Raw genomic sequence first — 26,801 nt, 5'->3', positions numbered from 1 at the left:
AGTGTGTGTGCATGGGCGAGTGGGAGTGGGTGTGATTCGGAGTGTGTGTGTGCGCGCGTGTGTGTGGGTGTTTGTGTGTGGCAGTGTTTTGTGTGTGTGTGTGTGTGTGTGTGTGTGTGTGTGTGTGTGTGTGTCTGCATGTGTGTGAGAGTGTGTGTGTGAGTTTGTAGGAGTGTGTGTGTGTGTGTGGGCGAGAGAGAGAGTGTGTGTGCGGGAAAGAGGGTGTATATGTGTATATGTTTGTGTGTTTGTGGGAGTGGGTGTGACTTGGAGTTTGTGTGTGGGAGTGTGTGTGTGTGGGAGTGTGTGTATGTGAGAGTGTGTGTTTGGGAGTGTGTGTTTGTGTGTGTGTGAGGGTGGTGTGAATGTGTGTGTCGGGGAGAGTGTGTTTGGCAGTGTGTGTCAGTGTGTGTGTTTGTGTGTGTGTGTGTGTGAGAGAGAGACAGAGTGTGGGAGAGTGTTTGTGTCTCTCTGTGTGTGTGCCTTTGGCAGCGTGTATACATGGCAGAGTGGGAGTGGGTGTGACTCTGAGTTTGTGTGTGGGAGTGTGTGTATTTGACTGTGTGTGTGTGGGAGTATGTGTGTGTGGCAGAGTGTTTTGTGTGTGTGTGTATGTGTATGTGTGTCTGTGTGTTTGTGCTGGAGGGTTTGTGTGTGTGTGTGTGTGTGTGTGTGTGTGTGTGTGTGTAGGTGATTGTGTGTGAATGTGTGTGTGTTTTGAAGCGTGTGCATGTGAGAGAATGTGTGTGTGTATGCAAGAGTGTGTGTGTGTGTGTGTGTGTGTGTGTGTGTGTGTGTGTGTGTGTGCGTGAGTGTGTCTGTGTGTGTGTGTTTGTGGGAGAAAGTATGTGCATGTGTCTATGAGTTGTGTGAATGTGGGTAAGAGAGAGAGTGTGTCTGTGTGTGTGTATGCGAGAAACAGTGTGTATGTGTGGGATTGTGTGTATGTATGTGTTTGCGCTTTGTGTATATGTTTGTGTTGTGTTTGTGCGTATGTGTTTGTGGGTAGGAGTTTGTGTTAGAGGGAGTGTGTGTGTGTGTGGGAGTGTGTGTTTTGCAGGGTAACCTACAAAGAGGCAGGCATGACATGTCCATCATGGGCCTCCTGCAGTGCCACAATGATGCCACCCGAAGGTTGCAGGAACAGCAACTCATATTCCGCCTGGGAACCCTGCAGCCTAATGGTATCAATGTGGACTTCACCAGTTTCAAAATCTCCCCTTCCCCAACTGCATCCCTAAACCAGCCCAGTTTGTCCCCTCCCCCCACTGCACCACACAACCAGCCCAGCTCCTCCACTCCACCCACTGCATCCCAAAACCAGTCCAACCTGTCTCCGCCTCCCTAACCTGTTCTTCCTCTCACCCATCCCTTCCTCCCACCCCAAGCCGCACCCCCATCTACCTACTAACCTCATCCCACCTCCTTGACCTGTCCGTTTTCCCTGGACTGACCTATCCCCTCCCTACCTCCCCACCTATACTCTCTCCACCTATCTTCTTTTCTCTCCATCTTCGGTCCGCCTCCCCCTCTCTCCCTATTTATTCCAGAACCCTCACCCCATCCCCCTCTCTGATGAAGGGTCTAGGCCCGAAACGTCAGCTTTTGTGGTCCTGAGATGCTGCTTGGCCTGCTGTGTTCATCCAGCCTCACATTTTGTTGTCTCGGATTCTCCAGCATCTGCAGTTCCCATTATCTCAGATTCAAACAAATCCTGGAATGACTCAATAGATAAATTGTGTTATCCAAATTACCAGCTGTGGTTAAATTCTTCTAACTTCCTTCTTGCTGGAAGTGAATTTATAATCTTGGTTGTTTAGCTAAGTGTTTTCAAGGCATTTCATCACCTCAAATTGAGCAAATGACTGCAGGTAAATTTTGACACCCCAAGTCCCTTTGTGAGATTAAAAAAACTGTTTAATTCATTAATAAAGTGAAAATAAAATGAAGAACATAAAAAATAAATTATGGAATGTGTTTTCTTTGTACCTGTTCACTAATAATATTCAGTCGGTTGAGCATTACAATTTTTGGGGTATTACCCAAGATGTTGGCCTCAATTTGAAAGTGGATGGAAGTTATGTTTTAGCTATGTAATGCTTTGGTCATATTCTATTAAGTACACTGTTCATTTTTGAGTACCACCCAATTTCACTAAGGATGCAAACTTTCCAGGGCACAGACCACAGATTTAACAGAATGTTACTGGGGCTTAAAGGGTTAAAACATTAGATCTTACCACCTTCAGAATCAAAACTATAAAGGCAAATTTGTGCAAGGCAATATTAATATATGCAGTTTTCAAAATCCCAATATTTAAGAATTTAAATGGTGGTTCAGTGGTTAGCACTGCTGCCTCACAGCACCAGAGACCTGGGTTCGACTTCAACCTCAGGTGACTGTTTGTGTGGAGTTTTCATGTTCTCCCTGTGTCTCCGGGTGCTCTGGCTTCCTCCCACAGTTCAAACATGTAATTTAGGTGGATTGGCCATGCTAAATTGCACATCATGCTCAGGGATGTGAAGGTTAGGTGTATTAGCCATGGGAAATGCAGGGCTACAGTGATAGGGTAGGGGATGGGTCTGAGTAGGATACTCTTTGGAGGGTCGGTGCTTGTTGGGCTGAATGGCCTGTTTCCACACTGTGGGAATCTATGACTATAAAGTCAGACTTCTTCTCAAATCTGTTCCCACCACTCTATTATAGTTGATAGATAACTCAATTCCATTTTCTCAACTTTTCTATATTTCTTTTAATTATCCCAAATAAACACAAAAATGCCAATTTCAATGTTGAAAATGTCAACTGACCCAGGACCCACAGCTTTTGATGGAATCAAGTTTCAGATTTTTACCACACTGAATGAAAAGTTTTGTCTAGTTCTAGTTTTAAAATTATTCCTCATTCCAGATTTCTAATAAGGTAGTTTCTATCTACCACATCAAATTTCTTTATGATCTTAAATACCTAATTTAGATCATCATTCAACTGCCAAATGTGAAAGAATACAAATGAAACCTATGCATCATGTCTACTTGATGTTTTAATCCTTTAAACTCCAGTAACATGCTGTTAAATCTGTGGTCTGTGCCCTCTAAAGTTTGCATCCTTAGTGAAATTGGGTCGTACTCAAAATTGAACAGTGTACCAAATAAGGTATGACAAAGGCTTTGCATAGCTAAAATATAACTTCCATCCACCTTCAAATAGAAGCCAACATTTTGTTTTAAAAATCTTTGCACTGATTATCTTTGAATATGGTTGCCTTAATCCCCTTGTTCCTTTACAACTGCTAATTTATTTATATAAAAACAAAATCAGATGTGACTTTCTTGGACTCAAGATTCCTCACACCTAGCTACCTTCAATGCCACCTTCCATGGTTCTACCAGTAAAAACTAAGAACTGATATTAGAAAAGCAACAAGGAACAAAGAAAAGGCTTTGCTGGCTGAGAAGAGAGTGCTGGGAAAATAGGCAAGTGAATCCTGCATCTCCACATCAGACTAACTTCAACTGTTAACAAGTACAGAAAAAAATTGCTGTACTAGTATAGGGCTTCAATGCCTTTTTCAGTAGACAGTGTTTAAGGCAGAGCTGACTATCAAGTGGAAACCAAAACTTCCCAAGACCATGGGCAGCTGGAGTTAAAGTGACTTACTGTGACCCTTGTGTAATTTGCATCTGCCATGTACACAAGTTACTCTGTCTCCTGATGTGGTGTCATCTGATAATTCGCTCGTTCTTTAACCAAGTAATTAGCATATATTCCAAAAATGTAAGCCTTCCCTCAAGCCCAAGCATAGATAGTAGCAAATGCAACTTGCCATGTCCTCCCAATTGAAGAATCGTTGAATCCCAAACCTTTGTCTAGACCTCTCAAACACTTATCAACATGTCTTGAAGTTACCTCTAATTCTGTGTATTTAAGTAATAATCTCTTTGCAAATTCAAGTGGAGTCAGTACAGGCAATTCTGTGGACGCTCATTAGTAATCTTTTTGAAGCATTCAAACAGACTAATTAGATGTACTTTAACCTTCATTAAGCCATGCTGACAACAGGAGCAGGAGTACTTTCTTCAGTCCTATCATCCCTTAAGGTCTCTTTACCTGGCATTTGCTCTCTGGCAAATTTTTCGCCCTAGAGCCAAATAGTCTTTCAACCTGGCTAGCCACCACATGGAAAACCTGTTTCAAAGGTCTGAATAATATCCTGTTTATTATTGCAAGATGTGTGAGGAATCCTAATTCCAGTTTCCCCCAAGAAAATAGCCCACTAGAGTCTCTTCACTGCTTTGAATACAAATCAGGGCCTATGATTCTCTTAATATTTAGTTCTAATCATGCCCAGCTTGTAGTTAAATCTTTATCATGTCTATTTTGTTACACACATTAAGCTAAATTAAAATTTGAATTGTAGACATTAAATTAATTATTCCATTTAGGGGTTGCCTTGGAGTTTTGCCAGGATGGGACAGTTATTTTAAAAAAGTGGCTATATGAAATGTAAAATATTGTAACGTTTTCAACAGTAGCAGCAAAAATTGAAATGCTTAATAAAAGTTTTAAATTTAGAGACAGTTTTGATAAGACGAGAAGGAAATATCTTTCGTCTTGGGAATCACCGATGATGGACCATCAATATAAAGTTGGCTTTAATGGAGAAATTTCACTATGTAAAGATCATGTCACAGTCACTGTTTAAGCCATGGACTCTTGGATCCTTAGAGAAAGTGATGATTAAATATTTGAAGTGAAAGAAGAAGTAAAGATTTATGGAGAGAGGGTTTGAATTGCTCCTCAAGTGCTATAAGCATTTTTGGCTTTACATTATTGATTTCCATTGAATTAGATTTCATGGAATTACATAATTTGCAGTCAAAAGCATTTAGAGTTTCATTAATTTTGTATCTATCCAGTATGACAACTGTAATATTATTTTGCTTTCTTATGGATCCAATAGCAGAATTTTTTTAAAAATTCCTATTGGAAAGACAACATGCTGTAGAAAATTTACCACAACACTGCTGGAAAATCTATCAGTGTCACCATGTCAATGTTCTGGAAGAACTACGAGATTGATTCTGGAAATATGCCATACTTCATATCTGTCAAGCACAGCATGAATAACAAGATTGTATGGTAATGAAGCCATTTAACCTAAATACCACTGACTTCCAGTTTGAATTACTTTTGTTCTGAAGATTGAATGGAGGAGAAGCGTTTCAGTAGAAAGGAGAAAATAATTTTGGGAAACTCTTGCTCTGCCTATAAATTCCAAGGGACACAGGTATTGGGAATTGGGTGAGATGGGGGAAGAGCAAATTTCTGACTGGGCACCACCACCACAACTATGTCATATATGAAAGAAATATATCAAATGGGGGTTTCTTGGTTGCTCCAGGTGTTTCACACAATACACTCTGTGTAGATCTCAGCTGAGAACTTGTATGAGATCCAATGAGATGCTGGAAAGGCCACAAACTGTCACAACACAGAGGCATTTTATTCTATGGGGTATTATTTAAAAAAAATTTTGCTGCCTCTATTAAAAGTCAATTATAAATACATAATTGTTATGCTTGAGCATTTTTTATTTCAAAAATACTCTTTATTCATAAAAAATCATCAATAAGCACATATAAAAGTTCTAAATCAGTTCTGCACATCTTTGCAGAGGGGAAAACAAGTTAAACTTCAGAATTTTGATACTTCTCAGAGCTTCTCTACAGTTACAAAAACAAAGGCATCTTCTACTTATTTTAGGAAACTACCTATGTTCATTTTGAGGCACTGAAGGTGTCTGATAATTGTACACTCATTAAACTTTTGCATAAAGATTTTAGGTGATCTCACCCCGCTGCACCTTGGTAGCAGCTGCTGTAAGCTTTAGTGCATCCCTTAGTATGTAATCCTGGTCATTGGAATGTGCTAGTCAGCAACCATTGATCGAGGCCAACTGTTTGTGCTGGAAAACCAACCAGTTTCAGGCAGACCATAGAGCATTTTTCACTGAGTTGCTGGTCTTCAATGCACAGGATAAACCTTGACAAAAATCTCTGCATCTCTCTCTGGACCTTCATTGTAAAGGCACATTCCAGAAGGAGATGTGTGACAGTGTCTTCACCAGCACAGCCACTTCGAGGGCAGTGTGCAATACCGCACAAAGACTGGGCATGTATGAAGGATCTAATGGGCAGTGCTGTTATCACCACCAGCCATGTTACGTTTGGTGCTTGTTGGAAAGCTCTGCTGATTCTGCAAATGACTTTGACAGCCTGCTCAAGGAACCTCATGATAGTATCATTCCAGTGTTCTGCTTGAGAGCAGTCTGACATTGCTGTAATTTTCAGGGACACTTTGTTAAAAAAGGACCCACTGAAGTTTCCTTCTAGGTTTTGGTGGCTCACCCTTTCTGTTTGATGATCACATCCCTGAGATTTTGAAGTTTACTTCTTTTTCCTGGGTAATTGGAGTTCTCTTTTGCTGTACGTTCAAGCAAACTTAATTATTCACATAACCACATAGATTGTAGTGTGTTTTTAAATTTTATTTTATGACCATTACACAGAGCAGAATAATTTACATATTAAGTAACCTGAGCAGTTGAATGGACAATTATGTTGATTTGTTTTGACAGTTCAATTCCATCATGCAGTTCAAATCAGGAATAACCAAGGTCCTGTGGGAAATCAAGTTTCAACATTTGCCCTACGCTTCTGGGAAGAAACCAAATGCCGTGTAGACTACAGTATCAACTGGCAAGTTGGCAGTTTTGATTATTGAGAAGCTTAAGACTATTGAGAAATAATCATGTCAAGCATGAACAATAGTTGCAATAAATTACATAAGATTTAGAGATTTGAAAGATAAGAAATAAAGAAAAGTTACATTGACAGTATTTAGCTACTCCTGGTGAACAATATAAGTACATTTTAGTTGACTGGATGTTTTGGAAAAATAGTAAGCAGAGCTCAAATGGCCATTTCTGAACATGGAAGCTTGAGATTTTTATTGATATCAAGGTGAGATCATTGCATTTTTTGTGACAAGATTAATATTGCACTTTTCATAAATGAGTTGAATTAGGAAAGGAATCCCGATCACTAAAACGGGTATTAAGAGAATTATTTCTTCGTATTGTACCTTGCTTGAACAACAGCACTTTTCTTGCAAAGGTGCTTGTTATAAGATGATCACCTTTTGGTATGTATTAGCATTACTAATTCTGTGATTGAAAAGCTGTGCTTGGCTCTTCAATATTCTCCAGAAAAAAATCCCAATCTTTCAAAAATGAATAGGGTGGGAAACTAATAGAAATTGATTACGTATCAGGATCCTGACACGATCCTGCTCTACTCTGGCTTTTCCCAGGGGTAATCTGAATGCTTGAAATGAATCCCCTTTGCTTTGTCAGATAAGAAGTGGTTGAGATTGTTAAACAGCCAATAATAGGGTTTGATATTCAGAATCCTAGTTTTCCAAGCCAGAAAATTTGCTCCTCAACCTGTCAGCAGATTTCCAGGGCCATCAAGTTGATTGCAAGCAGGAAAAACTTCTCCCGGAAACTAACAAACTGTGAAATTACCCTGAAGAGTCCCAGTCATGGCCGGGTCATAAACTGGTTTCAAAGCACATTCCATGGTTGTCAACTATTTAGCATGCCTTTCCCTATCTAGCACTGTATTCATCTTCAGTTTCAATTCTGTGCTGCCGACCTTTAACATGGTACGGGAGCAGTTTATGCATTTCCAACTTCCAACTTGATGCAGGGATTTGAGTATACACCATTAGCATTGTCAACAGCTGCAGCAGTTGCAGGAGCAGCACCAGTTTTCCTTTCTTAAATAACATGCCTGTCTCCAGGAAAGATAGGGTAGATACTGAAATGTAGCTGGAAGAAGGTCTTAACCCAAAAACGGGGATCCCAGACAGGTTCAGCTCTCACACGCTAATGCCTTAGGAGGCTCAGGCTGTCATGGGCAGGTTGCTGCACATATTTGGAGATGCCTTGCAAGACTGCTCTCTCAATGGAAGAAGTGGTCATGAATGGTTAAAGGTTGACAAAAGTTTTTTTCTTTCTTAACCTCCTCTCATCTCCAATCCCACTCTCACTGTTATGTTTTAACTTAGTGAGATTGTACATAATCACATCATCCTTGCCATAGCTACTTTGGACAGGCCATGTATTACATTGAAGAACCATTGATCTGGATCACCAAAAAATGGAATATCTTTGCAAAATGATGAATTCTGATGAAGATAAGTCTTGGTATTTAGGCTTTTCTTCCAAAGGTGCTTGTTATAAGACGATCACCTTTTGGTATGCATTAGCATTAGTAATTCTGTGATTGAACAGCCGTGCTTGGCTCTTCAATATTCTCTGGAAAAGTCCCATTTTCTTACAAAAGTTGCAGTGGTGCAATAAAACTGAACGTTGTTTCTATTTATGTGATTTTTAAAAACTACACACCTGGAACATGACTTCTAATATCAAAGGATTTAAAGGCATGTTGCACTGATTTCTGAAGTGGGCTTCTGACCCAAAATGGCAGCTTTCCTGTTCCTCTGATGCTGCCTGGCCTGCTGTGTTCCTCCAGCTCCACACTGTGTTATCTCAGACTCCAGCATTGGCAGTTCTTAATACCTCTTGCACTGATCTATCCTGTTATATATTGCATTAGAATGTTGACACCTCAGATAAGTTTGTAGCGTACCTGAAAGAGATTAATTCAAATCTTTTTTTCTAAGTAGTTGTGGTAAGTAAAGATTATTAGTAAAGTTGTCACCCACTTTCCAAGAAGCTGAATTCTTCTGAATCTTGCTTTCTCCATTAGACAGTTGGTACTTGATTTAAAGACATTGTTAAATGCCCTTTTTATTAAGGATTACTACCTCTTTTCTAATGTTTTGCTGTTTTAAAACTTGAACTTCAACCAGACCTACAGACTAAAGAAATATATTGACTTGTTCTTCTCTGAGGTTTTTGTGTGTAATTTTGAAACAATTCTACACTTAACAAATTATTTTTACCCCACATGGAACAATTTTCTGTTTGAAGAATGTGTGATTTTGAATCTGCTAGGAGCTGCATATATCTTTTGGTAATTTCACTATATTTACCTACTGTTGTTTCTCTTATTTAAATGATTTACTTGTAAGCTGTTCAAGGAATTTTTTGTCTATGTAACTGATTTTACTGTTCATTGTTTTAAATTGTTTAGTCACTTTAGTTATATTAAGCATTGAATCTTAAATAAGTCCTCTTTAATTGCTGGATAATTATGATTAATTGATAATAAAGCTTTATTTTTAAGTGCTTTATTGTGCTTATGACATGTAAGTTATATGTTCTGATTTAACATTTTGGAAATGTTCTTTAATTTCTGTTAATTAAAGACAAAAGTTCCTAAATGTTTCAGAATTATAGTCCTTAAAAGATGGTTTTAAACATTTAAAGATCCTTAAACTACTTTAAATTGAGGAATTAATCTAGTTAATCTAGAATAGAGTAAAGCCTGTCTTTTCATAGCATTTTCCCTTCTTTGTCATTTTTATACACTGTTTAGTACTGTGGTGGATCCATGCATTCTCTGCTTCTTTTCCGAGGATGAGACTGCTTATATTGAAAAAGATGGCATCATATCGACCTCATATCGTAAAACAATAATTTCAGCTTTCAATTTTTACCATGCATATTAATTGATTTATATTTTTTTCCCAATTTACTAATGAGTGACCAATTTTAACAAGCTTTTCCTGATTTGTTTTTGGAAGCACAGTTATAACAATGCTCAATTGTTTTGAATACCTCTTTAAGCATTGTTTACGATTCTGGGCCTAGAATTTTTATTTAAATACTGAATGTTTCAATTTTCCACTAAAGCACATAACTCCGATCAAGTGCCCAACACCAATCTCTGTGTGCCTGAATTATAAATTGGACTTTTCCCCTTGGTGATGTTCTGCTTGGCCTTCCCCAGAGTTTTCACTCCTAGTTGATTTAAGTTTTTACAAGCATGTTTGCAGCTGTAATGACTCCTGCTGCATTTCTACTGCTGACTTCTGTTTGCACAGAATCTGACAGATTTGATGTGCATTTAATACACTTATTTGATACACTCACTTTTCTGATAGAAAGTTTTCTTCTTTCTGCGTCTGCTAGATTAGTTGTGGGCTTTGTACAATGCTTCTTCATGTCAGCATTTGCTAGTTGAACTTTACGTTATTCCTTCAAATTGCAATGGGAGAGAGTGATGCTCACCATTACCAGCAATCTTACACTTGACAAAGTTCTTGTTGCTGCCATGTTGGATGTGATCTGGGATATTTTGGGTCAATTTGCTGTTAACAATCATTCTTTCTGATGTTGGTCTCGGTGTGAAGAATGCCCAGATAGTGTTCTAGACAGAAATTTGTCCAAATTGAATTGTTAATAGGTTTATGCTGTATTACTTAAAATCAAGTTACATTACATCACAAATACACAATTGTCTTTGGTGAGATATCAGGCTGTGCTTAAGAGTAACTTCACATTAGACCAGTTAAAACATGTTCACATGCTATTCTAACAACTCTAGGAACTCTGGTTAGCCCCCCACAGTACTTTTATATGCTAACCCTTTCAGATATCAGTTATCAACAAATCACAGAAGGACACTCCCCCCATGCCACCTCTGCCCATTGAAATTTCTACCTCTTACCAAGTTAGTAACTCTGTCTCCTGCAGGGGAGAAAGCAGAGACGTATGAATGCTTGTCATGATTTGCCAAGAGAAGGGAGAATGATGCCATACATGATTAGTGACTGTGAGATATGAGTGCAAGTGGGCAATAAGCTTAGGTGGAGTGTGAACATTGTCTGCTTTGGGGATTTAAAGCTCCTGCAAAGAAAGGAGAGCTTAAAGTTGTGTTGACTTGAGACATGCTGTGCAGGAGAACACTAGGCAAGTCTGAATGTGGGATTTGTCATCTGCAAGTGTCATGCCACTTACCTTTCCTGACCTTCCAAAGTCCTAAGTCCCTTTGGTGCATTCTTTTCATATAGAAAGAAGGACAGTCCACTTGTTAACTCCATCCAAGCCTCCTTGGTTGGAAGTTTGCCCACTTTATCCTATCCTTTGGAGAGGACTTCATTTTCTGTGATCCCACAACAAGATCTTCAGGCCTGAGGAAGAGATCTTGGGCCAGCTTTTCCAGGTTCCTTCTCTGATTCTGTGGTGGCTGCAACTTTTTTCTAAAGAAAGGTGCCAGTGAGCATTTCTGAGATTCCTTTAAATGATCCTTTTTTTGACAGAATGTACAATTTGTCACGCCCAAACCTCCTGAGAGACAGAATAACAATTAGTTTAGGAAATAGGAGTATTTGGTCAATTGAGTTTGCATCATTGTTCAGCTGGATCATGGCTAACCATGTGCCTCAATGCTATTTTCTGACACTATTGCAATATCCCTGATGTCTTTAATATCTATTGATTTTTTTTTCTAAATTTCATGGTTACTACTGTAGAAAGCCCAATCTGTTTGAAATTTGGTTATGGTGAGAAAAAAATTGAATTGTGGACCCCTCATACAAAATGGTTGTACAGTCCTCATCTAAACAATCACCTGAGACAATCTTGAAGAGCATCTGGGACTTTCCATAATGTCCTGATAAATATTTATCCCTCACAATATCACAAAAAAGTTATTTGTCATTATATCATTAGTGTTTGTTGGAGTTTTCATTTAGTACATTACAGTAATTATAATACTTCTTTAAAGTACTTGATTAGCTGTAAAATGTTCTGGGATGTCTCGTAGACATGAAATATTCTACATAAGTTTGAGCATTTTAGCAGCGATCTTCCAGAATGTTATGTTTTTTATATGTAGCTCTATTAATGAACAATTTTTCTGTCCATCCCTCATTAAAGTCAAATTGGTGTCAGGCAGCAAGATACCCTTACCTCTTCTGTTTCCAGCACATATATGTAATATGTAGAAAATTAACTTTGCTTCCATCATTTTTGACAAGGGGAAGGTATGTACAAATGTGTAGCACTTAGTGCTAATGTTAACTATTTTTAAAAATTTTTAGATTTTAAAATAATTTCTAATTTGCATTATGATGGTGTGCTTAGGGTTGGGAGAGAAGATGGCAGACGGGGAACCGGAACTATTTTGTCTGACCTCTATTGAAAATTCTCCTGATAGGGACAGAAAATATCCAGGCTCATATATAGGCATTTTCTAATCCACAAGAGGGTGAACCTTTGGCTTCTTTTTGTGATTTTTTTCTAAAATGTGTGCGTATGTATGCAAAACTAATTGCAATTTAATTAGCTTTATACATGATGATGATGATGATGTGACACAAACTTGCTTTAATATTATGAAGAGCTTATTGTCAACTTTAATTTATGCTATAAACCTGTTCAGTTAATATCTTTACATGTTCATGGTTCAGAGATTGCAGATCTAGTACTCCCGTGATCTAATCTAAAGACACCAGTCATTTGGTATGTGAAAAGAGTGGTATTAATGCAGCTACGCTCAAACAGCTTGTTATGCATGATCGTGCAGAATTGTTAACGATAGCCTTCTTCGAAGGAGATATTCAGAATATATTTTCATTTGATATCAATATGCTTTTTAGCAAAAACATTTTTGTCTACCTTCTTTCTGATTAGTGTTTTCATTTTCTAAATCTCCATTTTGACAACCCAATGCGAAGGAAGATTTTTGGAAAATGTATTTTCTTTAATGCAAAGTTGGATATGCAAGAGTAAATGAAGCATTTTAATTGGAGTAAAGTTGGTAACATTACAACTGTTGTCACATTAATTAACAAAATATAAATATTTGGTAGTATGTAATTCACATATCATAACCTATTCTTGTAAAATATGTATAGGAAATTGACATCTTAGCTTCTTTATGTCGATATATTTCTATCAGCTGCAGGTTCTTCAGATTTGATAAGAGATGAACTACAAATGCACGAAAATAACTGAAAAATTTCAGAACTATGATTGCAATGACAATGAGTGTGGCATTTCACAAAGCATACCTGTATTCTAAGAGCTTTAAAAATTGAGGAGATTAATCAGGAATTCAGAAGGCCCCACCACCGATTTTTCTTCATGAATGGGCAGAACATGTTGCGGATCATGTACCTGAATTAGTAGCATGCTTCAGCTATGTAAAATGTTTGCTAGGATTGCAGCTGCTGAATATTTTATTTTCTTCAAACTATGTTATCAAACATCTCTTTATTTTACTGCAACAGTACAGAAAATTCAAACAAGAATATTTTAGAACATTATAAAGCTAACTGACTCGGCCTGCAGAGATTTGGCATCAATCTAGTTTGAGATTTCACGAGAATTTTTATTTTTTACAGTAAAACTCTTTGCATGATATGGTGTTGCTGAATCAGATTTAACTTCATTGTAATTACTTGTTCCACTCAAGTCATATGCTTTGTTTGGTCTGCTGCAGAGAATTGTAGCTTCTGATTAGCTTGATTCACACTGCTTACCTCAACACTAGTATTTAACAACAGGAGATGTTTGATGGCTACTCATGTCTTTTAAAACTTACTTTATTATTCTTTATTGATTTTCAATTCCTGCAGAGGTGATTGAGAAACTGGACAAACCCTCAAGTTTGTAGCATGTACTTTCCCATCTAGTGTTACAGGGAATTTACAAAATAGCATGTCATTTTAAATTTTGATAGCATTGTGTAGAACATTTAAAAAATTCCTTTGTCTATTGATGTTGTTTTAACAGTATTAAATTTCAATTCCACATGACTTTATCATCTAATTCACTTCATTGTACTTGCACTGATGGAAACATTTGATGCAATATTGTGATTGGAATGCATTGATTGATAGTAGAACATTGGAAATGAGCTGCATCTTTCATGATCTATAAATTACATCATGCTATAGGTGCCATAAACTAGTTTTCTGTTACCTTCTGTTTACTCTTCTTCCTTCCCCATCATAAAGATGACTTTCACGCTTTCCTCTGGATTCTGAACATGTTCTGCTATTATTACCATTAAGCCAGTTGCCAAGCCCCCTGATTCAATGGTGAGTCTAAAGCAAGCATGACAGGTGCAGCACTAGACATACCAAAAACTGAGGTGCCAACCTGGCAAAGCTACAACATAGCATACAAGCCAGACAAGGCTAGCAACATGTGGTACAGTAACCTGATATGATCGAAGCAATGTGGTCCCATCATATCCAGTTGTAAACAGTGGCTGACGATTAAACATTTAACTGGAGGAGGAGAATTCCCATCATCAATGATGGAGGAGTTCAGCTCATCAACGCAAAAAAACCAGGCTTAAGCATTTCAATCCACCGTTAGTCAGAAGTGCTGAGTAGATGATTCATATCAGCCTCCTGCTAAGGTGCCCAGTACCACATATGCCAGTCCATGTGATATCAGAAACGGTCCATGTGGTGTTGAAAATGGCTTGAGGTATTGGATACTGCAAAGACTGAGCCCAGATAACATCTTGGCAACTGCACTGGAGATGTGTGCTGTATATGTGGTTATGGCACTGAACTGCTTGATTATCTGGTGGAATCTGCTCAAACATTGATTTTGTAAATCTTCATTTGTTCATTAAGTTCTAAAATTAGATGATACATTGTGACTAAACATAGGCAAAATTTCCTAAGCTAAACAATAAAAGAGATAACAGTTCAGAGGAGGCAAAGGTGTAGTGGCGTTATCACTACACAATTAATCCAGAGACCTGGGTAGTGTTCTAGGAACCTGAGTTTGAATCCCACCATGGAAGATGGTGGAATTTAAATTCAATAAAAATACAGAATTAAGAGTCTATTGATAAGCATGCAGCCATTGTCACTTGTTGGGAATCATAGAATACCCACAGTGTGGAAACAGGTGCTTCGACCCAACAAGTCCACACTGACCCTCGGAGCATCCTATCCATATAACATACATCATCCCCATATAACCCACCTGATATACACATCCCTGAACACAATGGGCAATTTAGCATGGCCAGTTCACCTAGCCTGCACATCTTTGGACTGTGGGAAGGAACTGGAGAGCCTGGAGGAAACCCACACAGACATGAGGAGAATGTGCAAACTCCACACAGAGTCACCTGAGGGTGGAATCAAACCCTGGTCCCTGGCACTGTGAGGCAGCAGTGTGAACCACTGAATCACTGTGCTAGAACAGAATTCAACACACCCTAGACAGGGCTTGAACCCATAATCCCTGCATTAGGCGGGCAGTGCCTTATCCATTAAGCCACTGGGGCCAGGCCAAAAAGCCATCTGGTTCACTGATGTCCTTTAGGGAAGAAACTGCCATCCTGTGATTGACTCTCAGCTGTGCTGTAGACAATTAGGAATGGACAATAAATACTGACCTAACTGGTGATGTCCATATCCAGTGAATGAATTAAAAAAGGAAAATGTCTATAGTTGACTAGGGAAACTTCTGTCAAAGGTAACACAAATGTAATAGAACAGAATTTTTTTTTCTAGAAATTATCATCCTCTACAAAGTTGATCTAAAACATCATACCGCTTACTCATATGGATGGGAATAAACAGAGTCTGGTGTGACTTGCCAATCAAAATCTCAAATATTGTAAAAAGCTAGGTACAAGCAGTCTTTTACTGGATTTCATTGAGTTGTGGTGATAAATGTTAGGAATTACTGTTGAATGATAATTTGGCACTTGGGAGATGTTAGGATTGGACAATTTATAACATGGATGTACATGAATGAGAAAAACTGTTAAAATGTTGCATAAAATTGTTTGATATTTGTGAGCATAATGTACTTAAAAAAAACTCAAGGTTGATTTATTGTGTTTTATATTTTCTTGTGTTACAGGTCACCATTCTCATTTTTCTTGCTCTTGCATTTCTTGCTTGTATTGTGTTCCTTGTGGTGTACAAAGCCTTCACCTATGATCACAGTTGCCCAGATGGATTTGTGTATAAGGTAAGGAATGAGGAAACAAATACCAATATGCCTTCCATGGATGCACTGAATTTGTGGAATAACTAACGATTTTAATTTTGAGTTGACAACTGCTTTGCTAATAACAATAAATTCAATAGCTGATTATTTGTCATAATTTAATTGTGGTTACATCATTTGCTGGTTCAAACCATGCCTGGTTTAGCCCACCAGTGAAAACTAGGAAGGAAATATGGGATAAGATTCCACCTAAGAGAGTTAATTTCTTTTGTATATTTTTCTTGACAAAATACATTTTCAGTGAAGCAAATGCTTTCATTGACAATTTGACTTTGTTCATAAAGAGGCTTTAATGTCTTGAAAGTAGTGTAATGACAACCAGGATAATAAAATGTGAGGCTGGATGAACACAGCAGGCCAAGCAGCATCTCAGGAGCACAAAAGCTGACGTTTCGGGCCTAGACCCTTCATCAGAGAGGGGGATGGGGAGAGGGAACTGGAATAAATAGGGAGAGAGGGGGAGGCGGACCGAAGATGGAGAGTAAAGAAGATAGGTGGAGAGAGTGTAGGTGGGGAGGTAGGGAGGGGATAAGTCAGTCCAGGGAAGACGGACAGGTCAAGGAGGTGGGATGAGGTTAGTAGGTAGCTGGGGGTGCGGCTTGGGGTGGGAGGAAGGGATGGGTGAGAGGAAGAACCGGTTAGGGAGGCAGAGACAGGTTGGACTGGTTTTGGGATGCAGTGGGTGGGGGGGAAGAGCTGGGCTGGTTGTGTGGTGCGGTGGGGGGAGGGGACGAACTGGGCTGGTTTAGGGATGCAGTAGGGGAAGGGGAGATTTTGAAACTGGTGAAGTTCACATTGATACCATATGGCTGCAGGGTTCCCAGGCGGAATATGAGTTGCTGTTCCTGCAACCTTCGGGTGGCATCATTGTGGCAGTGCAGGAGGCCCATGATGGACATGTCATCTAGAGAATGGGAGGGGGAGTGGAAATGGTTTGCGACTGGGAGGAGCAGTTGTTTGTTGCGAACTGAGCGGAGGTGTTCTGCAAAGCGGTCCCCAAGCCTCCGCTTGGTTTCCCCAATGTAGAGGAAGCCGCACCGGGTACAGTGGATGCAGTATACCACATTGGCAGATGTGCAGGTGAACCTCTGCTTAATGTGGAATGTCATCTTGGGGCCTGGGATGGGGGTGAGGGAGGAGGTGTGGGGACAGGTGTAGCATTTCCTGCGGTTGCAGGGGAAGGTGCCGGGTGTGGTGGGGTTGGAGGGCAGTGTGGAGCGAACAAGGGAGTCACGGAGAGAGTGGTCTCTCCGGAAAGCTGACAGGGGAGGGGATGGAAAAATGTCTTGGGTGGTGGGGTCGGATTGTAAATGGCGGAAGTGTCGGAGGATAGTGCGTTGTATCCGGAGGTTGGTAGGGTGGTGTGTGAGAACGAGGGGGACCCTCTTGGGGCGGTTGTGGCGGGGGCGGGGTGTGAGGGATGTGTTGCGGGAAATACGGGAGACACGGTCAAGGGCGTTCTCGATCACTGTGGGGGGAAAGTTGCGGTCCTTAAAGAACTTGGACATCTGGGATGTGCGGGAGTGGAATGTCTTATCGTGGGAGCAGATGCGGCGGAGGCGGAGGAATTAGGAATAGGGGATGGAATTTTTGCAGGAGGGTGGGTGGGAGGAGGTGTATTCTAGGTAGCTGTGGGAGTCGGTGGGCTTGAAATGGACATTAGTTACAAGCTGGTTGCCTGAGATGGAGACTGAGAGGTCCAGGAAGGTGAGGGATGTGCTGGAGATGGCCCAGGTGAACTGAAGGTTGGGGTGGAAGGTGTTGGTGAAGTGGATGAACTGTTTGAGCTCCTCTGGGGAGCAAGAGGCGGCGCCGATACAGTCATCAATGTACCGGAGGAAGAGGTGGGGTTTGGGGCCTGCCTAGGTGCGGAAGAGGGACTGTTCCACGTAACCTACAAAGAGGCAGGCATAGCTGGGGCCCATGCGGGTGCCCATGGCCACCCCCTTAGTCTGTAGGAAGTGGGAGGAGTCAAAAGAGAAGTTGTTGAGTGTGAGGACGAGTTCAGCTAGGCTCCCACGATAAGACATTCCACTCCCGCACGTCCCAGATGTCCAAGTTCTTTAAGGACCGCAACTTTCCCCGCACAGTGATCGAGAACGCCCTTGACCGCGTCTCCCGTATTTCCCGCAACACATCCCTCACACCCCGCCCCCGCCACAACCGCCCCAAGAGGGTCCCCCTCGTTCTCACACACCACCCTACCAACCTCTGGATACAACGCATTATCCTCCGACACTTCCGCCATTTACAATCCGACCCCACCACCCAAGACATTTTTCCATCCCCTCCCCTGTCAGCTTTCCGGAGAGACCACTCTCTCCGTGACTCCCTTGTTCGCTCCACACTGCCCTCCAACCCCACCACACCCGGCACCTTCCCCTGCAACCGCAGGAAATGCTACACCTGTCCCCACACCTCCTCCCTCACCCCCATCCCAGGCCCCAAGATGACATTCCACATTAAGCAGAGGTTCACCTGCACATCTGCCAATGTGGTATACTGCATCCACTGTACCCGGTGCGGCTTCCTCTACATTGGGGAAACCAAGCGGAGGCTTGGGGACCGCTTTGCAGAACACCTCCGCTCAGTTCGCAACAAACAACTGCACCTCCCAGTCGCAAACCATTTCCACTCCCCCTCCCATTCTCTAGATGACATGTCCATCATGCGCCTCCTGCACTGCCACAATGATGCCACCCGAAGGTTGCAGGAACAGCAACTCATATTCCGCCTGGGAACCCTGCAGCCATATGGTATCAATGTGGACTTCACCAGTTTCAAAATCTCCCCTTCCCCTACTGCATCCCTAAACCAGCCCAGTTCGTCCCCTCCCTCCACTGCACCACACAACCAGCCCAGCTCTTCCCCCCCACCCACTGCATCCCAAAACCAGTCCAACCTGTCTCTGCCTCCCTAACAGGTTCTTCCTCTCACCCATCCCTTCCTCCCACCCCAAGCCGCACCCCCAGCTACCTACTAACCTCATCCCACCTCCTTGACCTGTCCGTCTTCCCTGGACTGACCTATCCCCTCCCTACCTCCCCACCTACACTCTCTCCACCTATCTTCTTTACTCTCCATCTTCGGTCCGCCTCCCCCTCTCTCCCTATTTATTCCAGTTCCCTCTCCCCATCCCCCTCTCTGATGAAGGGTCTAGGCCCGAAACGTCAGCTTTTGTGCTCCTGAGATGCTGCTTGGCCTGCTGTGTTCATCCAGCCTCACATTTTATTATCTTGGAATTCTCCAGCATCTGCAGTTCCCATTATCTCTAATGACAACCAGGTATGTCCGCAAAGTAGTCAGTGAATGGTGATATTATATAGCTCATTTAACCAACTTTAGTTTTTGAGTGTAGCAATTTTAAAAAGAATCATTCACAAAGATTTAGTTTGAAACAAAATCAAAGTTTTGTTTATTTTACTACTCTTGCTGGAGGTTAATAAATTGCATTATTATTGGTTAACATACAGATGTAAAAATTAAAATGGATATGAATAAAGGACACTTATAAAGTTGAAAGTTAGTTTAGTCCATTACCACTGTGGCCTGTTACTTGCTAGTAGATTTTCTTCCTGAAGATGAAGGAGTTGAAAATTTGAAGACAGAATTCAATAGATGTATTGGTTTCTGTAGTTTCACAGTTAGACGTTGCTTGAACAGGTGGACTCAGTAGTGGAGCAGGCTTTGAGAGGAAGGAATAAAGAAGGTTTCTTGTTCATGATTAATTCTGTGGTTATGGTACTTTCAGAATGCCTGGAGTATTTCAAGCTGTGATTAATTTTTGATAGCTTTCTCCTTAAGATGAGAATTTTTTTCTCTGGCGATGCTGTCTCTCAGATCTTCCTGTAGAATGATGCATCTCGTGTTAAACTGATGAAATGTAGCCTGGCTGCTATGTTGATTGGATCATTGCCTAAGTAATGTCAATAATGCTGGAATTCTGTGTCTGGATTCTTTCAGTCTCCTGTCATCTCAGAAGTTTTTGAGTTCTCACATCTTTAAGGACTCAGCGCGTTGTCCAAGAGATACTCAAATACTAAACATTTTGTTTTGTGGTTGCTGTTGAGATAACATCTCAGCTTATGTGTCTTTCTGAATGAAATTAATCAAAATGAGAACTCACTTGACTCTGCGAGCCACCTTTTTAAACTGTTGAGTTGCCTTTACATCATGTCAAAATGTACACTATCTCCAACAAAGTATCCTGGTGCCAGATCCAACAGGGCATCTTACCTCTCCAAAATATAAGAAAATCAAAAGATCCTTTCAGTTGTCATCCTTAACGCCCCTCAACCTCAATACACCTCATCCCCAATCCATGCCTACCCATGCTCATCCCCAAAATCTCTGACCATCCTCCCTGACCCCCTCAATCCCCTATGCTGACATAGTACCTTCATTTCCCTTTAAATCTACCATATCATCATATTGAATTTCCTGGACTAGTGCAGCTGAATGTTTAAGAAGCTTGACAATGTGTGAAAACTACCCACTTGATTGGCACCCCTTTAATACCTTCAACATTCGCTCTTTCCACGACTGATGTACAATGCAACAGTGTACCCCGTTTACCAGATGCAATACATCAAATCACCAAGGGTCAGACAGCACCTTCCGAACCCACAACTTTCACCACCTAGAAAGACAATGACAGCAGATACATGGGAACATCATCTTCAGCAAGATCCTGTCCAAATCATCCTGACTTGGAATGATAACACCTTTCATTCACTATTGCTGTCTCAAAATCCTGGAACTCCCTCCCTAATACTACTATGTGTATCCCTGCCTCCCAAGGAAAGGAGTCTCAGGATTTTGTCCTAGTGAAATGAAAGAACAACATTATAGCTCCAGCTCAGAATGTGGTGGAGCTTAGACGGAACTTGCAAGTCCTTCATGGTGGTAAAGGTTGCAGATTTAGAAGGTCCTGCTGAAAGAGGCTTTATAAGGCTACGTGTTGCAATGCATGTTGTGTATGTTACATGTGCTGTTGTCACTGTACACTGCTGCTGAAGGAAGTGAAGGAGTGGATGGGAATAGATTATGTGGGCTGCTTTGTTTTGGATTGTGTTGCTCTTCTTGACTATTGGAACTGTATTCTGTATTTCATTTCTGCCTATACTTGTACCTTGTAGATCGTAATCAGACACTAGGGAGGCAGTAGGTGATAAGGTCACCTCAGAGTTCTCAGCATTTTACTTAATCTTCCAATCTCAGCATTTATATAGTTCATCCAGTTAATGGTCAATGGTCATCCTCAGCATGTTGATGGTGAGAGATTCAGTAATGTCAACATTGTTGAATTCAAGAGATTATGGTTGTATTCTGTTTTGTTGAAAATGATGACTCTGACACTTGTGTGGCGCACATATCACTTGTCACTTAGTGCAAGCCTAAATGTTGTCCCGGTCTTGCTGCATAGGAACGCAGACTGCTTGAATATTGAAGTATTGTCATGCGCATTTCTCTGTGATGCTCTTCTGAGCAATTGGCAGTCCTGCATAGCGACATCTGAATTCAAGGGAACCATTTGTATTTCTTGCCACCCAGCAGTCACCTTAACTCTTGCCTATGTTATTGAAATAAAATTTGGAGACTGAGCTGGCAGAATATAACCTACATTGGCTTCCTGTTAAACTCTGCCTCAATTTTAAAATTCTGATCCTTACTTTCAGGTCCCTCCCTGGCCTGGCCCTTCCCTATCTCTAATCTTCTCCAGCCCTAGAATCCTCAGAGGTATGTGCGCTCCTCTATTTTTAGCTTCTTGAGTATCCACAATTTTAATTAATTCATCATTGGTCACTGTACCTTTTAGTAACCCAGACGCCAAAGTCTAGAATTCCCACTTTAAACCATCCCATTGATCTACCTGGTTTTCCTAATTTAAAAAGCTCCTCTAAATGTACGCTTAAGGGGATTAAACCAATGAGGTTAAGGTGTGACTTGAAATTAAAGATGAGAATTTAAAAATAAAGTTCATGCTCACTAGAAGCCAGTGTAAGTGAATAGGACTTTTATTCAGTAAGTTCAGAGGCAGCAGAATTTTGGACAGCCTCAAATTTATGAAGAGCAGAATGTGGGAGATTGGCCAGGAGTGTTTTTGAATAGTCAAGTCTAAAGGTAGAAGTGAACGATGTATGTTGACTCCATTTAGCTTGAATGGTTATATATTGTGAAATGTGATGGATTAATGCCTTCTTTCTCTTCCTAGTTTTGTGCAGTGTTCCACTTGTGCACATATTTGACTAACTACTTAAGATTCGGTGCATTAGTTTGCCAATACGCTATTCCCATCTTTTGAAGATCATAGGAGAATGTGGTAGTCATATCTCATCTTTGCCAGTCAAGTATGAAACTGGAGCATTGTTTCCCTACAAATTGATGAATAAAATGTGGTGTAATTGCTTAGGCAATAGATGATTACAACGAAGTAACTGATTAAAATTATTATAATATATTTATATTTAAATCAAAACATAACACAGAAACATTTTCCCGTATTTCTGTTGTTGTTAGTTGTAATGTTTGGTGTTTATTATATTTGACATTTGATATTCAATTCATATTTATATAATTGAATATGGAACACAGCTGCCTAACTCCCTGATCATCAGCTCCAACAGTTTTTTATTTCAGTATTTTACCTCATGCTGATTCAAAGCAATTATATGCCACACTTCTCATATGCTTAATCACATTAATTCTTGTTCATTTTACCTCATTGAATTATGCCATTCCAGATTAAACTAGCCTGTAAATTCAGTGATAATAAGGTGTAGAGCTGCATGAACACAGCAGGCCAAGCAGCATCAGAGGAGCAGGAAAGCCAACATTTCGGGTCTGGACCCTTCTTCAGCAATGGGTCCAGACAAGGAGCTTCGACTTTCCTGCTCCTCTGATGTTGCTTGGCCTGCTGTGTTCATCCAGCTCTATACCTTGTTATCTCAGATTCTCCAGCATTGGCAGTTCCTACTATCCCTGTGAATTCAGTGATGTTATTTGACTGATGAAACAGTGTTGTCATACCCAGTGGCTCTGAGAATACATAGGAAAATGAAAACAATATACAACACTGTTTTCCTAAGTGTGCACAATCTCATTTTTTGGATTGCAAAATGAATAATAGGACCATTTCTGCAAAAATTTCAGTTTTTCTTTGACCATTGTTAAGTCAATTTCCTCCTCTCTAATGTTTCTTGCTTTGATTAGCATCAGGATGTAATCATTTGCCTACTAAATTACTGAAAATAAAGCCACATTGTATTATATGTATATGGAGTTTAGAGATGTAGTGGCTCACTTGTTGTGGTATTGATGTGATAAGTTAAAATGTTATCATGTGTTGTGAATTTAGACAAGATAAATGTACTCATTTGAGGACCATAACTAGAGGAAACCTCCAAGAGAGCTAGCTGTCAGTTATTGTAAAACCCCTGGTGAGCCTGAAAGAATCTGTGATTCCCCACAACCTTTAGGACAATTGGGATGTTCAGTAATTTAGGACAATAGGGATGTTAAGTAAATTGGGCCTTGCCAATATTGTCCACCCCCAAAAACAGTGTGGATAAAGAATGGACTGCTAACTAACATAACCACTTGCAATGATCCTTGCAGGTGAGTTTGGATAAGATCAAATCTATTCAAACCCCTATTCTAAATGGCACAATGTTTTAATGTTCGATGGTGATGCCTAGTGTAAACTCTGCCAAGTGAAACCACTGTCACTTCTTGCGGCCAATCACTTCTGTGAAATCATGTAAATTTGACCCAAAAATGCTGCAGAATTATTATGGTTGAGTAAATTGACCCCGAAAATAAAGGTCTGCATTTGGTTTGGAACATTGCAATTTGTTCTGTATTCTTGCTGCTTTCGTTCTCGTAATCATGTGGAAAATGCAGGATTGAGAGTTCCCTGGCTCTTTCAATAGGAAGAGAGGAATCTTTCATAGCGCCTATCTATAGAACCATCCAGCTGTCTAGAAATTTCTTTTTCCATTCTTCCCTCACCAATTTTCTGTCCTGAAAGTAGTGACCTCTTGCTGAACTGTAGTTCCATGTGAATCAGACTTCTTGGCATAACTGAATAAAAACCAAAAAACCTGCGGATGCTGTAAATAAGGAGTAAAAACAGAAGTTACTGGAGATACTCAGCAGGCCTGGTAGCATCCGTCAAGAGAGAAAAAAAAATCAGAGTTAATGATCTGACCAAGTGTTTCTGGCCCTGAAACGTTAACTCTGATTTATTTTTCACGGATGTTCCCAGACCTTCTGAACTTTTCCAGAAACTTCTGTTTTTGATCCTGGAATATCTGGTCTGGCAGCATCTGTGGAGAGAAATCAGAGTTAATATTTCAGGTTAAGTCACTTGACCTGAAACATTAGCTCTGATTTCTCTCCACAGTTTTTATCCTGGCGTATCTCACTGAGTTACTCCTTATGAAAATATTGATTGTATATGTTATGACTCAGATGTAGGAGTTATCACAATCAAATTGGTTGCAGTTTTCATTCTGTGACCATTCGGGCACATTTACAGTAAGTGATACTTAATGTAGCACCTAATTTTTGACTCATTTCCCTTCCCAAATATAGGGGTACTGGGGCCAATTGCAACATTCCATAGCCGATATGAGCTGCCTGATGGGGTGAATTTTGGGGTTGCCTACTCTAGATTGCTCACCTACTCACTGAACAAGCGTTCTGAACCATCAAAGGACATGGGGCGCTTTCTTATTATGCCTCGTGCTAAGTGTCAATTGCTATTGTAGAACCAGTTGTCCAAGGCAAATTTAAATATTTAACCTTTTGTATAAAGCATTACAGAGCACGCAAACATACAAGATGAGCACAGGTAAAGTTACATAGATGAATAAAGCATAAAGCTGCACTGACAGTTGTCTGTCAATGATGCAAAATTGAAACTTTTGGACTGCACATGTCCAAATTCTGAATCACCATTGCTTATATTGTATAGATAAGTTAAAAAATGCCACTCAACCATATACAGTTATTTTAATTCAAGCCTAATTATTTATTTCATAATTTGAAAAAATAAACAAAGCAAGTAATGATTATTTCTTCTTATTTCCTGGCAGCATAAACGCTGTATACCAGCATCCCTTGAAGCCTACTACTCAGCACAAGACTCTACTTCTCGAGGGCGATTTTACACCGTCATCAGTCATTACAGCCTGGCTAAGCAAACCACTTCCCGGTCAGTTTCTCCATGGCTGCCTGCTGCATCAGCTGAGAAACCAGCAGAGCATGATTCAAAATCCTCAAACAGTGACAGTCACTGAACAACTTCTCTAGGGATAACGTTTTTTCAAAACATGAAACTAATTGAAAGGTGTTAACGTTGCTAATAATGGACTGTTGTTTCAGTTCCAAAACAAAACAGTATTTGGATTGTACAATAGTTGTTTCTTTTGTCCCTTGTCCATGTTGATTTGTAATTGATTCTAAAGTTTTTTTGTACAAAGGCATGTTTGGTGTTGCTGCATTTCACATTTTTAAATAGGCTACGTGTCTTTAATGACTTTGTTTAATTGAATTTCAAAAATAACCTTCATACAGTGTTCAGTGAGTTCCCTTCCAAAGACAAGGTGGTGCACATTTGTTCATTCTTTAAAATAGAGCATTTCCTGCATGAGCAGTTTATGTGCATGAAATTTTGCACGTTTAGCTGACGTGTACAGTTATAATCATTTGATGTTGTCACCCTCAGTGTCTGCACTTTTCTTGAACAGATAAGACAAGCTTATGTGCTTTAGCCATTGGCTAAAGAGCAGTTGATAACCTATATTACTCCTATAACTGCAGACACTTGTGTGCTCTGTAGTTCCTGCATACTGCAATAATGCTTAGGCTTGGAAAGGGATAGAGTAATTGACTGCTGTACATATGAATTCTTGATGTTAAGGGATGCAGTATGGGGATTTATACATTAGATTTCACACGAATTATTAGATTTGTAGCTGAAGCTTAGTAGAGAATTGTAATGATAAGTAATTAACATAAGTACAGACATCTTTCTCATGTTTTCATATGTAATATTACATTGTCAATTGTGTTGATTTTCAGCTAATGTAAAAATGAATAATTTATAACTCCTTGTGGTGTATTTTTGTCACTATCTAGCAGAAACTAAAGTATTTTTGGTTGTGTTTCTTGGGATTTTTCCGATAAAGAAATAAAGCTAGATGTGTCTGACGTTTTCAATAGTAATTTTTCTTTTTTGTTGGATGTCCTGCAGATCACATAAAATAAAATGAGCAAATATATATTCATTTTTATCAACTTTGACCCTAACACCTTTATGCCCCTACCTAAGTGTTATAGTGTAGTCACAGTATGCGTTGCTGCAACACCATTCATTTTATATCTGCATATAGCTGTAATTACACTGGAGATCTTAGCTATATTTTGCTTTGGTGGAAATAATCGTGTACAAACGTATCGAAGCCTTAGATCTTTAAAAATTCATTCTTGGGATCGAGTAGGATCAACATTTATTCTCCATCCCCGACTGCCCTTAAACTAAACTGGTTGGCAATTTTAAAGGGCAGTTAAGCATCAATCTCATAACTATGGACTTGGAGCCATTGGAGAAAAACTTGCAATGAGAAGAGGAGGATCCAGTGGTTAAGGTCCACATTGGTACCAATGATGTAGATAAAAATGGGAATGATGTTTTACTTTGGAGTCATTTGATGTTAAATTATGAAGCAGAACTGCAAAGTTAATAATCTCTGGAATACTATCTGAG

General features: G+C 40.0%; 1 protein-coding gene across 5 annotated transcripts in view; it reads left to right on the top strand.

Annotated features, from left to right (window-relative positions):
* The window catches only part of nsg2 (neuronal vesicle trafficking associated 2), a 164,145-nt gene extending 137,896 nt beyond the window's left edge, over positions 1 to 26,249 (top strand). For 4 of the 5 annotated variants that reach the window (XM_048542976.1, XM_048542975.2, XM_048542978.2 and 1 more), the window contains exons 4-5: positions 15,881 to 15,991; positions 25,129 to 26,249. In XM_048542976.1, coding sequence (XP_048398933.1) covers positions 15,881 to 15,991; positions 25,129 to 25,332 — 315 coding nt within the window. In that variant the 3' untranslated portion in view covers positions 25,333 to 26,249. Of the gene's footprint in view, positions 1 to 15,880; positions 15,992 to 21,708; positions 21,770 to 25,128 lie in introns of all 5 variants that reach the window. The other variant, XM_059650751.1, reaches the window with a different exon arrangement.
* Positions 26,250 to 26,801: the final 552 nt, after the last annotated feature.

Source organism: Stegostoma tigrinum, chromosome 13, assembly GCF_030684315.1.
Source record: "Stegostoma tigrinum isolate sSteTig4 chromosome 13, sSteTig4.hap1, whole genome shotgun sequence".
Lineage (NCBI taxonomy): Eukaryota > Metazoa > Chordata > Chondrichthyes > Orectolobiformes > Stegostomatidae > Stegostoma > Stegostoma tigrinum.
Note: the sequence above shows the minus strand (reverse complement) of the source record. Positions and strands in the feature narration are given on the sequence as shown.